Raw genomic sequence first — 16134 nt, 5'->3', positions numbered from 1 at the left:
AAAAAAAAAAAAAGTTATACTGTAAGCTTGGAGATGGCAAAAAGATGCTCCTCTGAAGTACTTTGACCTCCTATGTTCCCACGTGTCCTTTGCTATTTCCTCAGTACTTATCCCCAGCCTTCCTTATGCCACCTTGCTGCCCCATTTTGGTTCTCCAGTCGCCATCTTGTTACTCTGCCAAACTTCCTCCCTTCCATTCACATCAATAACCCAGGGTTTGACTTTTATAAAAGCTTAGACAATTCTTTGACCAAAGCACTCTACTCTTGAATTTCTAAGAGTCACCATAGCCCCTACACAATTTCACTCAACATCATCTTTAGGTCTTGTGGAGTATTGGCAGGTCATAATTGCCAACCTTAAAAATGTACTTGAGGATATGGGGAGGGGGAAGGGTAAGCTGTGACAAAGCGAGAGAGGCATGGACATATATACACTACCAAACGAAAGGTAAATAGCTAGTGGGAAGCAGCCGCATAGCACAGGGAGATCAGCTCCGGGCTTTGTGACCGCCTGGAGGGGTGGGATAGGGAGGGTGGGAGGGAGGGAGACACAGGAGGGAAGAGATATAGGAACATATGTATATGTATAACTGATTCGCTTTGTTGTAAAGCAGAAACTAACACACCATTGTGAAGCGATTATACTCCAATAAAGATGTAAAAAAAATCAATCAATAAATGCAGCACCCACTTGAGGATTACGGTTTGTTGGATACCAATCAACTGAGATTTCACCATAAAAAAGCAGTTAATTGTCTCAGAAAGCCTAGCTTGGAGGAAATATGCAAAGTATCCCAGCTCTGTTCTGATCTCCAGGCCAAACACACTGAGGCTACAACTCCTTCAAAAAAATTTAAATCTATGCTCCCTACCTTTATTGTCTGTGCCATAGTCTAATTTGAAGTCAGAAGAAACAAACTGGGGTTTCATCATCATTTTTCATGGGCAGTTTTGAAACTGATAAAGAAACAGCGTTAAACACATTTATTGGAGGTGAAGGCTGGTAGGGAAGGGCAAGAGAAACTTTTTCTGTCCTTTTTTTTTTTTTTTTTTTTCTCTCTCTCTCTCTCGGTACGCGGGCCTCTCACTGTTGTGGCCTCTCCCGTTGCAGAGCACAGGCTCCGGACACGCAGGCTCAGCGGCCATGGCTCACGGGCCCAGCCGCTCCACGGCATGTGGGATCTTCCCGGACCGGGGCACGAACCCGTGTCCCCTGCATCGGCAGGCGGACTCTCAACCACTGCGACACCAGGGAAGCCCCCCCCTCCTTTTTCATTTTATTTTTTGGCTGCACTGGGTCTTCTTTGCTGCACGTGGGCTTTCTCTAGTGGCGAGTGGGGGCTACTCTTTGTTGTGGTGCGCAGGCTTCTCATTGCGGTGGCTTCTCTTGCAGCGGAGCACGGGCTCTAGGCGCACGGGCTTCAGTAGCTGCGGCGCACGGGCTCAGTTGCTCCGCAGCATGTGTGATCTTCCCGGACCAGGGCTCGAACCCATGTCCCCTGCATTGGCAGGCAGGTTCTTAAGCACTGCAACAACAGGGAGGCCCCTTTCTGTCCTTTTTTAAAAAAACATATGTTAATACTTACTGATAAAATTTCTCTGTGTGGCTTTTTAAAAAGTACACACTGGAATCACATGAGTAATGCTATAAAACCATGGGGAGTGAGAAGGGGAAAGAATAGTGAAACTACCAGGCCCACTGGGAAGAGAAATCACTAAATGTCTGTGCACTCCACACCTGGAGGAGACACGTCTAAGAAGAAATGGGGTGATTTGGAGGCAGTGACCTTAGAAGTTGGAAACTGCCTCATCTCCACTGTATCTTGCTACTGACACGCTAGCCATTTCTAAAGAGCAGGAATTTTCCCTTCTAAGTCCCATTATTAAACCCCCAAGTGGTAATTTTTAAATATCAGCATCTCAAGTTTTCAAAGATGACTGATTATCTCTCTAAGTTTTCTCCTCAAAGGAAAAGGAACTGCTTCAGTTACTGTCTTGAATGAGAAACTCCATAGTCAAGAGAATACCATTCTTTTCAATAATCATACTGATAACTTAGTGACCAAGAGACAGAGGTGGTCTAAGATGTCTTTTGCCAATAACACTCATCTTCACGTGGTGTTAACATACTTAACAGCCTGTGCATTGGGGATTATAGAATAATAAACAGGATATATGGATACATAAATTATTTCCATCCATCCAGGGAAAGGAGACAAAGACTAAACACAACTCCACATACAAAGCATTGGGGGAAATGGGCACAATAAATGGTACACTACCTGGAAAATTTTAGTTCAACTACATTACAAATTAAATATGCTTTTGTTGGGGCTTCCCTGGTGCCACAGTGGTTAAGAATCCGCCTGCCGATTCAGGGGACATGGGTTCGATCCCTAGTCCGGGAAGATCCCACATGCCGCGGAGCAACTAAGCCCGCGTGCCACAACTACTGAGCCTGCACTCTAGAGCCCGGGAGCCACAACTACTGAGCTCATGTGCCACAACTACTGAAGCCTGTGAGCCTAGAGCCCGTGCTCCACAACAAGAGAAGCCACCGCAAGAAGCCCGTGCACCGCAACAAAGAGGAGGTAGCCTCCTCTCGCCGCAAGCAGAGAAAAGCCCGCGCGCAGCAACGAAGACCCAACGCAGCCAAAAATAAAATAAAAATAAATAAATTTATAAAAAACATATATATAAAAATATGCTTTTGTCTTCTAGCCTGGGAACCGACTAACACTTATTAAATCAGTTATCGGTTTTAAATAAAGAATCTCAAAGGCAACATTTGAAATACAACCTGTTCTTTAGCTGGGAGCTGCCTTATCAGCTAGATCAAATCTAATTTAATCCCACTTCTCACCATGGTAATGAGCCCTTTGCAGAAATGCTCAAAGACATTTCACGTCTCAAAACTTTGCCTTGTACTTCTTCACCACAGAATGTCAGGAAAAGCGTGCTTCAAAGGTACTATGTAATTAGAATGGCCTTTACAACAGGTACAAAGGAAATCATTCCTATTAAAATTAAATCTACTTCATAACGACCTGCAAACTGAGTGAACAGCACCAGAGAAAGGAATCCTGAGGTGTTTGGGCCCCATACTTTCATTTTGAAAGTCTGTTATCTATTACATTGCTTCAGATACAATTGAAGTGCCTCTCTTCTGGCTCAGATTGTCTATTTCCTCACTCTGAAAAGAAAGTGTGCATGCGAAAATCTGTGTTTGGCACAGGGGACTGTTTTCTTGTGGCTCTAACGTGGATTGACCAAAGCTTCAGCTAAAATGAGGCCAGGGATGGTGCTGAACTTAATGAAGACTGGAGCCCAGGAGCTACCTCTGGGTCACTGCCGCGTGGTCACTGCTGCATGAGCATTAATCCTGTGTTCTACAGGGCTTCTAGGAATTCTAGTTGGCTTTGAGGGATCCATTTTGAAATTTAATTTGAAGTCCAGCATCTGCAGAATCTCTGTGGTTATTTTGACTAAGTTTTCAGATGCCTGCTTTTTATTAGGAAGATTTTTCTTTAGTGACTTGTGTCAACAACACTATTGTGTGTTCACCCAAGAAAATAAATGAAAGCATTTAAATTAAACTACTTTAATCTCTTTTTTGGCTCCTTGTGACCATATTTCCATAATGGCTACCATACCGTACAGATTCTAGTGTATCTGGAAGGATTCTACAATAAAGCTGTAAGGCTAACTTGCCCCTGGGGTCCAGCCAGGAGAGCCTCTTGGGAGAAAACTTGAACGCTGAGAGAAGAAAGGCACTTGGGAAAAGCAACTGCACGAACTTCACTGGCAGCTCGTAGATCTGACTTGACTAAAAGGTATAAGATGAATTCAAGGGAGTTCCCTGGCCGTCCTGTGGTTAGGACTCAGCACTTTCACTGCTGTGGCCCAGGTTCAATCTCTGGTCAGGGAACTAAGATCCTGCTGGCCGCATGGCAAAAAGAAAAAAAAAGAATTCAAGAACAAAGCAAATATCTACACTTACGTAGACCAAAGTTCCAATACATACCATCAAACTTCTTGTAACGGGACGCAAAGACAGCTTGCAAATGATTGCACTGCTCACTGACCGCACTTTTGAAATCATCCTTACTTTGCAGGCTGTACTTCTCCTCCATCTCTTGGGAGCAGCAGGTATAACCCTGGGGACAAATCTTCAAATGATCACCTGGAAGATAAAATGTAGGACAATCAATCTCCATCATCATTCATCAAGTCCAAAACGGAAGAGTTCGATTTAGGTGCACACGCTTGGCTTCATTTCTCTCCGTGATGTTCCTGCAAAGGCCCAGGCATTATGCGTTATCTAAAAAGTTTCATTATACTGAAAATATTGATTTCCTTCTCGGAAAAATAAGATAATGAAGCCATCTCCAAAAGGCAAAAGAACTTTCCAATCAGGAAGGCTGTTATCATACAGGAAAAATCGGTGTGGCCAGTAAAGAGAGTATCATTCAATATGAACGGAAGGCTCGCATAAATTCTTCGAGATTTTACGCTACATACTGTGCAAGTCATGCAAATGAGACATAGTTTTTCTAGCTTTGAGAGTTTACACTGCAAGAGAGGGTACCGTTAATGAAGAATGATTTGTAAAATATGTGACAACAACCAAAAGCTGAGCAAATATATAAGCAATTGATGTGGCAAACAAAGCAAAGGGATAAGTGCATTTCAAGGAGCTGTCAACCAAGAGGAAAGAATGGAGTCCACGCTGGGATTTGAGTCTATGGTAAGTCACAAAGGGGGACGTTAAATGATTCTCGGTTTTAAGATTTCCTTGTCCAGCATCTTCTTATGATCGTGTGCGGTGTAGCCACTTGTCCAAATACAGATGAATGGCTTCCAGTAAATGTCGCCTTTAGGTAGCCCTAAGGGCCAAGAAAATGTCAAAGACATGCAGACCATCTGCCTCCCCTACACCAACGGCATTCTGTTTGTGGTTTGGACCTGAGAGTTTGGAGGGCTTCTGCCCTGTTCCTCCTCTGTCCAAGACCAAAAACTGTGCTTTGAACAGACCACGCCTCTCCCTCATAATGACCAAGAGATATGGCGCCACTCAAAACTAACCCCACCAGGTACTACCACGTTAGTCACACCAATACAATACCAATTCACCTTCACTGTTCCTTCTATTATTGCAGTTCATGTTCCATGACAGACAAAAGGGGTCTCAAAAGACCTAAGGTCTCAGGAACTCAGGAAGGCGTATACTGAAGACATATGAACCTAACAATGGTAAGTGTGTATAATAAATCAAGGGAGGAGGGATGAAGAGCAAAATCTTTTTAACAACACTAATCACGGACATGAACTGGACCAGGCGCCGACGGCCATTGCTGCTTCTTGGCTGTGGGTGCTTTAGAGGAAATAAGCCTTCACTTCGGACAGATACCAAAGTAGTTTTGCCGAGGGGGTGGATTTCAAATAACACGGTGTTGGCAATTTATTTGACGGACACTAGTACCGTCAACTGCGCAGATGCAAATAATTACATAATCAGATATATTCCTGATCGTTCTTCCTTCCTGGCAATTCAAAAGTAGGGAGAGTGTTATTGCCAGACAAAAATGGATATGCAGCATTAAAGGACTTTTAAAGAAGGGGAGAAGGGAAACATTCTTCAAATAACTTCCTCATCCAGAAACTGCTCAATGCTTCATTTGGCATTTTTGAAACCCCTGGTCAACCGATAATTCTAACAAAGGCGGCGGGGGTGGGGGGAGGCATAGGGAAGAATGTGAAGGAGTCTAGAGCTGTGAGGTTGCCGAACAGTCTTAGATCTCATTAGTGGAAGAAGCTTAGTTTTCTGGAAACACCTTGTTACAACCAAAACCAAAACTGCCTCTTGACTGGATTAACAAGTTCACAACAGGCCTTTGGTACTGGGACACCTAATTAACAAAGAGATATCCAGTTGTCTCCTGGTTTCAGGGTTGAGGATCTCCCCAAACACAATCTTAATACATAAAGTAATACAAAGGACCCCCAACTAGTACAGTACTTGATGTAGCTGTATTAAAGAATCCATATCACTCTCACACACCACGAAGAAAATTAACTGAAATGCTCACAATGAGAACTTAGGACATACAGAACTAGGTACATGAATTATAGTAAGAGAGCAGCTACTTTTTTAAGATCTTCACAGGCTAAAATTAATCACAGGCTGGTTTTCAAGCCCCTGCAAAGATTCGATCGTGGTAATGCACTGAATTTCCAAGGCAAAACAGTTCAGAGTCTGGGAGCGAATCTATATTCACCTAATCTTAACATGGTTCACACATACAATAAATGAAAGGGTCATTCATTGGATCTTATCAAAATAGGCATCTATGACCAAGGGAAAAAGCACCCTTCTTTGCACCTCCAATGCACGTACGCACAGACACACACACAGAACATAAAGCCAGAAAATTCGAAGAGACAAAAGGAAACAATACTTTTCTACATATAAGAAGGTGCTAGATGTTGAGAGTCTTAAATTTTGGGCACTGAACAAACACCCTTCAAAAATGGGTCACAGCAATTAAAGTTTTACTGGTGACCGACTGAACTAGCCAGCAGCTAAACAAAAGGCCCGAGCACTCCACCCACCACCTACCCACCAGGGGCCCTCAGCAGGACCTTCGGGAGACCTGCTGATATCTGAACACTGAAGCACATTTATTTGTTTTGGCAAAAACTAAGGAAAAAGAGTCCACTTCCATGTTACAGATAAGATCTTTACAGGAAGACTCTGTCTAATGGTAAAGGCTTGCCTTGTGGAAAGGGCGACAACGGGGTAGATACACCCGGGTAATGTTTCTGCTGGCAAAGTCATCTTCCCCCGAGTGCAAACAAGCCACACCAACAGGCCACTTTTGCCCGTTTGAGCCTTGCATACGCCACGTATTCTGTCTGTGTTTCTAAAAAGCATTCCTTGAAAATGTAATCTGGCATTCTTGCCAAAGGCCCTGTCCAAGACACACTTATGAATTAAATCCCAAGCCACACATGGGCCAGTGGGGATTCAGTGCCATAACCAGTTTCCGCTGATGAGAAGTTACTAGGAAGGAAAAGGGGACAAGTCTTGGCGCATCTGAAAATGAAACTACAGCTCTGCACTGTACTAAGAACTGGAGCAACTCATTTGATTTTTAAAACCTGAACATTTCTACTGTAACACCAAAAATGATTTCTATGAGTAAAAGCCAGGGCATACGTATCAATGGAAAGACATTCCATTTTGCCTGTTGGAGGCTGCTTCTAAAATGCTGTGTCTGAATGAGACATGCTTTCTTTCTCTGGAGATCACCTCTCAACCTGGTTATCCTGTATACTTCTTATTTAAGAAGGATGTCACAATTTGTTCTTTAGGCTGAAAGCGTTGAGCACAGGGACGACAGGATCCAGTGTGGGACAGGAAGATGACAGCCACTGCAGGGGAAGCGGTGAGCTCATGCATTTAAAAAAGGGGGGCGGGGTGGCCCTAGAGGATTCTGATCCATACCCTTCCTAAAGAATTCTAGTTTGAAAGGCTGAAGCATTAGAGCCACAGAAGAACCGGGAATCGAAGTTCATCCAATGGTTTGAGTCAACAGTGGGTTATGATCTACAACCATCATTTGCCTCCTCTATTTCGCTAACTCAGCCTCCTGCTTCCGGGACCTTCTGTGTTCTTCTCCATGGCCCTCTTCTGTCTGCTTTCCACTCTCTTTTCGCTCTGCTCATCCTGTTCTCCCTCACCACACTCCACCTCTTCTAACCGCACATAATGTGAAACCGAAGGACTTTTTTGTTTGTTATACTTGTTGAGAGTTCCCTGTTCTTAATTTTTAAAGCAGGTGAATTGAAGGCTTTATGGATTTCTAAGAAAGCACCTAAATTAAGTTGCTTTTTGTACATGGCCCTCGATTAGGGTTTTTCTTTGTGGGTCAGTGGCCCTCAAAAGAAAAAAGGTCCCTTAGCCTTGTCCTCGGAGGCTTGGATGAGAGTCAATGAAGCGTGCTTTTAAAGCTTAACTCTGTGGCATTAAAAACAAAAAAATCACTCGAAAGAGCCAAACTTTTTTCAGTCACACCAGCTCTGTGTAATTTCCCTTCAGTCTTAATATCAATGCCTTCGTTTTTCAAAGCTGAACAAAGACAATCACAATAAATTACTACTCGATCCTGCTGAGTGTGTGGATTGGTTCCTTTTTTTTTTTTGAAGCATTTCCACTCAATAGTTAAAGAAGCAGGCATTGACTATGAGGAATCTAGTCCATCCTTTAACAGGGCTCTGCGGCGGGCAATCTGTAGAACTGTGCTTTCTCATTTTATTTCATTTCTTCCTCTCACCAAAGGCTGGCTGTGATGTACAGATGGGGTGCAGATAATGTCCATTTATTTCCAGTTACTCATAACCCACCTGGCCCATAGAAAATGTTATAAATGGTGGTTACATTCTCAGGCCAGCTCCCAGCCTATTTACTATCAACGTAACTACTTCTAACTGTAACTTCATTTTTTTTCAGCTTAGTTTCATATTTTCTGAAGATGCATTTAAAATAACATCCAGATTCATGTCTTTTTTACATAAAAGGACATTTTCTGTCAGTGTCATGTAAGAGATGAGTAAAGGGACATTATTAACGTGATGCTTCCTGATGCACCACTATACCCCCAATTTAATTTTTCAGTAATAGTTCCACATTTTACGTCTATTAAAGCATACATGTACTTTGTTTTTTTATACAGCAGGTTCTTATTAATTATCCGTTTTATACATATTAGTGTATATATATCAATCCCAATCTCCCAATTTATCTGTAACTTCATTTTGAAGTCCAAGTAGAAGCCAAGAAAATGTCTCTCAGATTCTCACACATTTTTGGGGAGATGATGATAGAGGAATACTTGTAGTTACCACTAGGATGTCAGCTTTCTATACCTGTAGGAGATAAAGTAAATGTCTTCAGGATTACTCCTCCAGAGTCCTAAATGGAGGAAACAGCAGCCAGAAATTTTTATGCGACAATGCAGAAAACCCAGGCATGCCTGCACCAGCACGATTTGGACAGCAAACATTCTCCGTAGCCCAACTCATTTTACCAAAAATGCAACCAAATGCCTTTGGTAAAGAAGAGACACACAAACTGCACCCTAAGGGTGGGGGCTGCAGTGAGGGACATTTGAGAATAACGGACTGGAAAGCGCTTAGGAAAACTGCCAATGTAAGAGATTCGATTTTGCAGTGGCCTTTCATGCAGAAAGGGATTTGGAGAAAACTTAGCTCCTTTTTTGTGTTTTTGAAAATTTTATTTTCTTGAAGTAGTACATATATATTTTTTCATATTCTTTTCCATTATGGTTTATCACAGGATATTGAATATATAGTTCCCTGTGCTATAGAGTAGGACCTTGTTGTTTATCCTTTCTATATATATAATAGTTTGCATCTGCTAATCCCAAACGCCCAATCCTTCCTTCCCCCTTGGCAACCACAAGTTTGTTCTCCACATCTGTGAGTCTGTTTTTGTTTCACAAATAGGTTCATTTGTGTCATCTTTTAGAGTCTACATATAAGTGATATCAAATGGTATTTATCCTTCTCATTCTTACTTTACTTCGCTTAGTATGATAATCTCTAGGCCCATCCATGTTTGCTGCAAATGGCATTATTTCATTCTTTTTAATGGCTGAGTAACAGTCCATTATCTATATCCACCACATCTTCTTAAGCCAGTCGTCTGTTGATGGACACTTGAATTTCTTCCATGTCTTGTCTATTGTAAATAGTGCTGCAATGAACGCTGGGGTGCAGGTATCTTTTTGAATTAGAGTTTTCGTCTTTTTCTGGATATATGCCCAGGTGTGGGATTGCTGGACCACATGGAAACTCTATTTTTAGTTCTTTGAGGCACCTCCATACTGTTTGCCATAGTGGCTGCACCAATTTACATTCCCACCAACAGTGCAGGAGAGTTTCCTTTTCTCCACACCGTCTCCAGCATTTATGATTTGCAGACTTTTTAATGATGGCCATTCTGACTGGTATGAGGTGGTACCTCGTTGTAGTTTTCATTTGCATTTCTCTAATAATTAGATATGATGAGCAGCTTTTCATGTGCCTGCTGGCCATCTGTATGTCTTCTTTGGGAAAATGTCTATTTAGGTCTTCTGCCTATTTTTAATTGGATTGTTTGGTTTTTTGTTATTAAATTGTAGGACCTGTTTTTATATTTTGAAAATTAAGCCTTTGTTGGTTGCATCATTTGCAAATGTTATCTCCCAGTCTTTTCATTCTGTTTATGGTTTCCTTTGCTGTGCAAAAGCTTTTAAGTGTCATTAGGCCCCATTTGTTTATTTTTGCTTTTATTTCTGTTGCCGTGGGAGACTGACCTAAGAAAACATTGGTACGATTTATGTCAGACAATGTTTTGCTGTTCTCTTCTAGGAGTTTTATGGTGTCTCATCATTTTGAGTTTATTTTTGTGTATGGTGTGAGGCTGTGTTCTAGCTTTGATTTGCATGTGGTTGTCCAACTTTCCCAACACCACTTGCTGAAGAGAATGTCTTTTCCCCATTGTGTATTCTTGCTTCCTTTGTCGAAGATTAATTGTCCATAGGTGTGTGGGTTTATCTCTGGGCTCTCTATTCTGTTCCATTGATCTGCATGTCTGTTTTTGTGCCAACACCATGCTGTTTTGATTACTGTAGCATTGTAGTATTGTTTAAAGTCTGGTAGGGTTATGCCTCCAGCTTTGTTCTTTTTCCTCAGGATTGCTTTGGCAATTCTGGGTCTTTTATGGTTCCATATAAATTTTAGGATTATTTGTTCTAGTTCTATGGAAAATGTCATGGGTAATTTGATAGAGATTGCATTAAATCTGTAGATTGCTTTGGATAGTATGGCCATTTTAACAATATAATTCTTCCAATCCAAGAGCATGGGATACCTTTCTATTTCTTCGAATCATCTTCAATGCGTTTATTAATGTTTTGTAGTTCTTTTACCTCCTTGGTGAAGTTTATGGATACTTAGCTCTTGACAAGGGGTTTTAAAGAAGTGAATTTAAAAAGCTTCCAAATGCTTGATACTATCTGTGTCTTTTATTCTGTAGGCCTAATGGTAGTCTGGGGAGAAGACGACTGATCTGGGGAGCAAGAAATATGGGTTTGAGTCCCAGCTCTACGTGATTCACTGTAGGCTCTTGAAGAAGCCCTTTGTAAAGAAGGAAGCATTATGAATACAGTGCGGTTACAAAACCAAGACAACGATGAAGAGCATCTATTATACGGGTAAGCTACTGAATGAAGTTCTCCAGAAAGAGACTTTTCTGATGACTTGTACTAGGAGAGGCAGAGGGGCCAGGAGAGCAGCACCTTCTTTCTTCCAGCTACTTCAGGGAAATTTCTTATTGGAGGCAGAATTTAGGAGAATAGAGATAGCCAGAAAAGACAGCATTATCAATTAGGAGTTCAGTGGCATGCATAAGTGACGGGGAACTGATGGCAAGTAAGTACAGACATTTATTTAAAGGGCCTTCAAAAGAAAAGCCTTGGGAGCCTAAGGAGACATGATGACGAGACATAATGTGGTACCCTGGCTGGGATCCTGGAACAGAAAAAGACATTAGGGGAAAATGAAGGAAATCACACAAAAACTTACATGCAAATGTTCACAGCAGCATTATGCAAAATAGCCAAATGTCCAACAATGGATGGATAAACAAAATGAGGTGTATCTGAATAATGAAATGTTATTCAGCCATAAGAAGGAATGAACTTCTGAAACGTGTTCCAACATGGTGAAATCTGGAAAATACTATGTTAAGTAAGGAGCCACTCACAAAAGTCCACATATTGTATGATACCATTTACATGAAATGTCCAGCCTTGGTCAATCTATAGAGACAGAAGGTGGATTAGTGGTAGCCTGGGGCTGAGAGGGGAGGGTGGTGGGCAGGGGGATGGGAAGTAAGGGAGGGGTTACAGCTAAAAGGTATGAGCTTTCTTTCTGGGATAATGAAACTGTTCTAAAATTGATTTTGGTGATAAATGCACAATTCTGTGAGTATATTAAAAGCCACTGTATACTTTAAATGGGTGAATTGTTTGGGATATGAATCATACCTCAATGAAACTGTTAGTAAAAAAAAAAAAGCTAAGGAAATCGGAATAAGATATAGACTTTAGTTAACAATAATGCATCAATATTGGTTTATCAATTATGACAATGTACCACAGAAATGTAAGGTGTTAATAATAGGGGAAACAGGGTTTGGGGTATAGGAAAGCTCTGGGCTATCCTCGCAAATTCTGTAAATCTAACCCTTCTAAGATAAATTTTATTGTTTCTTTTTTTTAAAAAGCAAGCTTTGGATTAATACATCAAACACTTGATGTAATTCTAATATTGGGGAGCAACATCAAACTATTACTTGCTGCAGTAATTTTCCTAATCCCTCAATTGCTACTTTACTCTTTTCCTAATTTTTATTTGTTCTGAAGGTAAAACAATTCCTTGCCGTTGGTCTAAAGAGTTACCAAAATAGTTTCTGTTCACTTTCTAGATCTAAATTCATGTACCCACAAAATGAGCCAAAATGCAGGTTGCTGTATAACTCCATCCCCTCCAAGCTATCTAAGAACCCCAGGAGGAATATACAATGCTCTGCTTCATGGGAACAAAGAAAGAAAATCTCTAAAGGTTTTTAATAATCCCAGGGGGATGAGGGAATGTATACATTAATCCATCCTTCCTCCCTTGCAAAACAGCAGGGAAATGACTGCATGTAATGTGCTATGCACATCCAAAGCCTGAAGCCATTTGACCTAAACCGTAATAATAAAGCACATAAATTACAGTCATTATGGAGACGTATGATTTGAGATCACCTACCAATCAGTAGGAGAAATGCAGCCAGTTAGCATTTTGCAAAACCTTTCCGAAATACAGCTCTGGAGGGCTTTGCTACCGATTATTTTTAGGTCCACTAATCCTGCAAGGTAGGCTAGAAGGCCAATCAGAAACACATACATTTCAAAAGTCAGTTCTATTATGTTTTTCTAAGAATACTTCGTTTAAGTGTAGTTGGAAGAGTTAGGGCTGCTACTTTCAAACCCCACACTTCATTTCAGTGAGCTTGCAACAGCTTTAAAATCCACCTCAGATAGAAATCAAGCAGGGCTTTTTATTGCTTTATACTGATAAGCAAATGATGAACCAAAGTTTTTATCTGACAATCTTCAATCTCCATTTTAACTGTACCAAAGGTTCACTGAAGAAAGGCACATCAACCAAACTGAGTGAATGACCTGAAATGCATACTCTGACCTTATGTTACCATCACTTTAGAGCACGTAGAGCAACTGCATCTATTCTGCACATTTCCAACCACTTAGTCCAGGTCCAGGACTCAACAGGAATAATAGTACTGGCAATCAACCCAAATCTCTTCAACGATTCTGAGGATCCAGTAAATACTACCTAAGCTAATAAAAGGCTCCCGGAAATGTGTTGGTGACTTGGGGGCGGGGGCCCCCGACAGGGGCAAGCAGGAAAAGAAGGAGCTCTGTTACTTGTTTTACAAATAATGAAGATCTTTCCTGTCAGTGATTCAGGTGCACATACCTGGAGTAGCATCATTTGAGAGCTTCTCTCGAACACTAGTTTACGATCTCCATTGAGCTCGTCATTTAACAGAACGCCCGAGTCCAAATATGCCTGTTTCAAATTCAGCTACAAATAAAATGTAGCCTAGAGAGGAAACACCACTGGCTAGGACATTTTTTTTCTTTGGTGCCCAACAGTACTTCTTTCTGGAACCTATGTACCCAAGCCAAGCGTCCTAATTACTGGTAGAGCGAGGCCTCGTGAGGGCCATCTCTAAGACAGTGAAGAGACCAGGCTCAGAGGGTCACGGGGATTCCTGGGATGGGAGGGATGCTGGCCCCCAGCATCTTGTCCTTTCTCTGCACCCCTAGCGTACACTCTTACAATGATCCCCGCGAGCAGTCTCCTGCGGGCAGCCGCATCAGACCTCAGAGAAAGTGGAGGAGGAAGGCATCCTCAGAAAAACACTGGAGACACTCCTGTCCCCCTCTCCCAGGGGTCTGACCGAACACCAGACTTCCAACAGGGAGCGATTTTCCTGATTATCTCCTAGTCATCTCTAAAGAAACCCCGAGGAGCCCCATTCTAAGATAACCTGCCACAGCCATTTAGGTTTCACAGCAAGATTGAAGGGTCAACAGCTGGGTACCAAGTTTATTCCAAGTGTAGGAGAAAATGCAGTAGGTGGGTGGGGAGGCGCTAATACAAACATTAATTAATGCCTTTCGTTTTATATGCGTGTCACGGGTCGTGTGGGTCACGAACATTTTTAACATTGTTTTCTCTTTTTTTATGCCTTTTTTCAGCTTGGGTAACTAGAGAAATAAAAACCCTCCTTAACTTCTCTTTACTCCCCCTTTCATGACATACCTAAAATTCCTCCCTCCAGAATACAGTGTGAGAATAGGTTTTTAGTAAATCTACTTTCTAGGAAAAATATACCTAAATAACAACACAGTCATTCATTAGGAATTCTCCCACAGATATTTTTCCAAATGGCTACTTAGAATGCCTTTACCACGAGTGATAACAAAGTTCACTGCCTCACGTAAAGAAAAATGATTCTCTAACAACAGATTTCAAGCCACATGAACCATTCTTTAAAATTCTAGCCAGGTATCAATGAAATGGCGAAGGGGAAAGAAAAGTTACTTTTTCAAAGTCTGTACTTAATTAAAACCCACTTGCACAAAATTCTTGTTAAAGGTCACAGTAAGTTACAGCTGACTCTAATACAGATTTGCATTTAAGGACTCTTAATTTAATTAGTCTCCCTTCCCATGGACATGGGCCACAGTTGAACAGGGGTTAATTTTTATAGCATGAGATAAAAGTGTTATGCAACCTTAGCGCAGGCAGATGGAGGAAAGGCAGAGACCTCATTTTGCAAGGCTGAGTTTCCTCAACCCTCAAAAAAGCTCCTCTTCACCATTATCTAGTATCCTAACACTTGGGCCTGCCACCCTTGGGGCAGTCACCCTAGAATTCAGCCCCATTTTTGTTGCCAAAAGTAAAGTTTTCAACGTACATTTCCTCTTTTAGGCTATTTACTAGAGTTTCAAGCAAAATTTGTCTCCATCCTAATTTTGGAGAGGATGCCACCGTTACTGTGGCTATACAGAGGCTTGACTTATTTATCGCTAACCCTTTGCTTCCTGCCTCAAAGCCAATCATAGTAGTTGATGGAACAGCCCCACAATTCTGTGGTGATGCCAGTTATTTTAAGTTTCCTTGGCTTGCTGTGCAATCCCACGAAGAGCTTTTTGAAAGCCCAGATAGATCACATTCACTGGTTTCCCTCTGTCCACATATGCTTTAGTCCCTTGAAAAACACAAGGTCATTAATCAAGCACAGATTCCACTTATAGAAATGATGTTGCCCTTCCTAGAAGATTAAGTTTGCTTAACTTTCCAGTGTTCCCATTCTCTATTATACATTCTACCTGCTTGCCTTTATAAGTGAGGCATCCCAGGTCTGATTGGCATTTATTTTAATGGCCATCTCCCTATTTATTCTAATGACCGTCTCCTTGGCGCCATTCAATTCCCCAATCTCACCTTTCAGAATCTCTCCTTTAGGATCAGACCTGTTGATTAATTACATTTGATTTGTTCGTGAGGATTAAAAAATTGAGTACATTTACTACTTCAACCATTCCACCTCAAGAGATTATCTGGAAATGGAACTCTGTCCTAAAATTTTCTCCAACTCTATATCAAAGTATTCGTTCACTTCTCCCAAACTAACCTTTGGCCCAATTTGACAACACACAAAAAAGTGTTGGTGTTTAATGCGGTATTTACCCAGTGCCTCTTACGTGCTACATGCCATTCCTCGGTGCAAAAAAGGCAAAAGGCTTGGTCTCCACCCTCTTGAAAATTACAAGATGAACAGAAGTGGATTTTTGTTGCTCTATAGGCTTCTTCTCTCTCCCTCTTAATGTATATTCTGAATCACGCCACTCCTCCCCCCTCCCCTGACCAAAGATCTCTGAGGTCTTCTCATCTCATCTAGAAACAACTCAAGTTCAAAAGA

At 41.5% G+C, this 16134-nt stretch overlaps 1 protein-coding gene across 1 annotated transcript in view; it reads right to left on the bottom strand.

Annotated features, from left to right (window-relative positions):
- Positions 1-16134, bottom strand: part of GPC4 (glypican 4) — a 106985-nt gene that overhangs the window by 32300 nt on the left and 58551 nt on the right. The window contains exon 2 of the mRNA XM_024746586.1: positions 4027-4185. Within this exon, the coding sequence (XP_024602354.1) occupies positions 4027-4135 (109 nt within the window). The 5' untranslated portion in view covers positions 4136-4185. The remainder of the gene's footprint in view (positions 1-4026; positions 4186-16134) is intronic.

This window comes from Neophocaena asiaeorientalis, unplaced genomic scaffold (genome assembly GCF_003031525.2).
Source record: "Neophocaena asiaeorientalis asiaeorientalis breed wild unplaced genomic scaffold, Neophocaena_asiaeorientalis_V1.1 scaffold1019, whole genome shotgun sequence".
NCBI classification, from domain to species: Eukaryota; Metazoa; Chordata; class Mammalia; order Artiodactyla; family Phocoenidae; genus Neophocaena; species Neophocaena asiaeorientalis.
The sequence above is the reverse complement of the archived record's forward strand: the minus strand, read 5'-3'. Positions and strand labels throughout refer to the sequence as shown.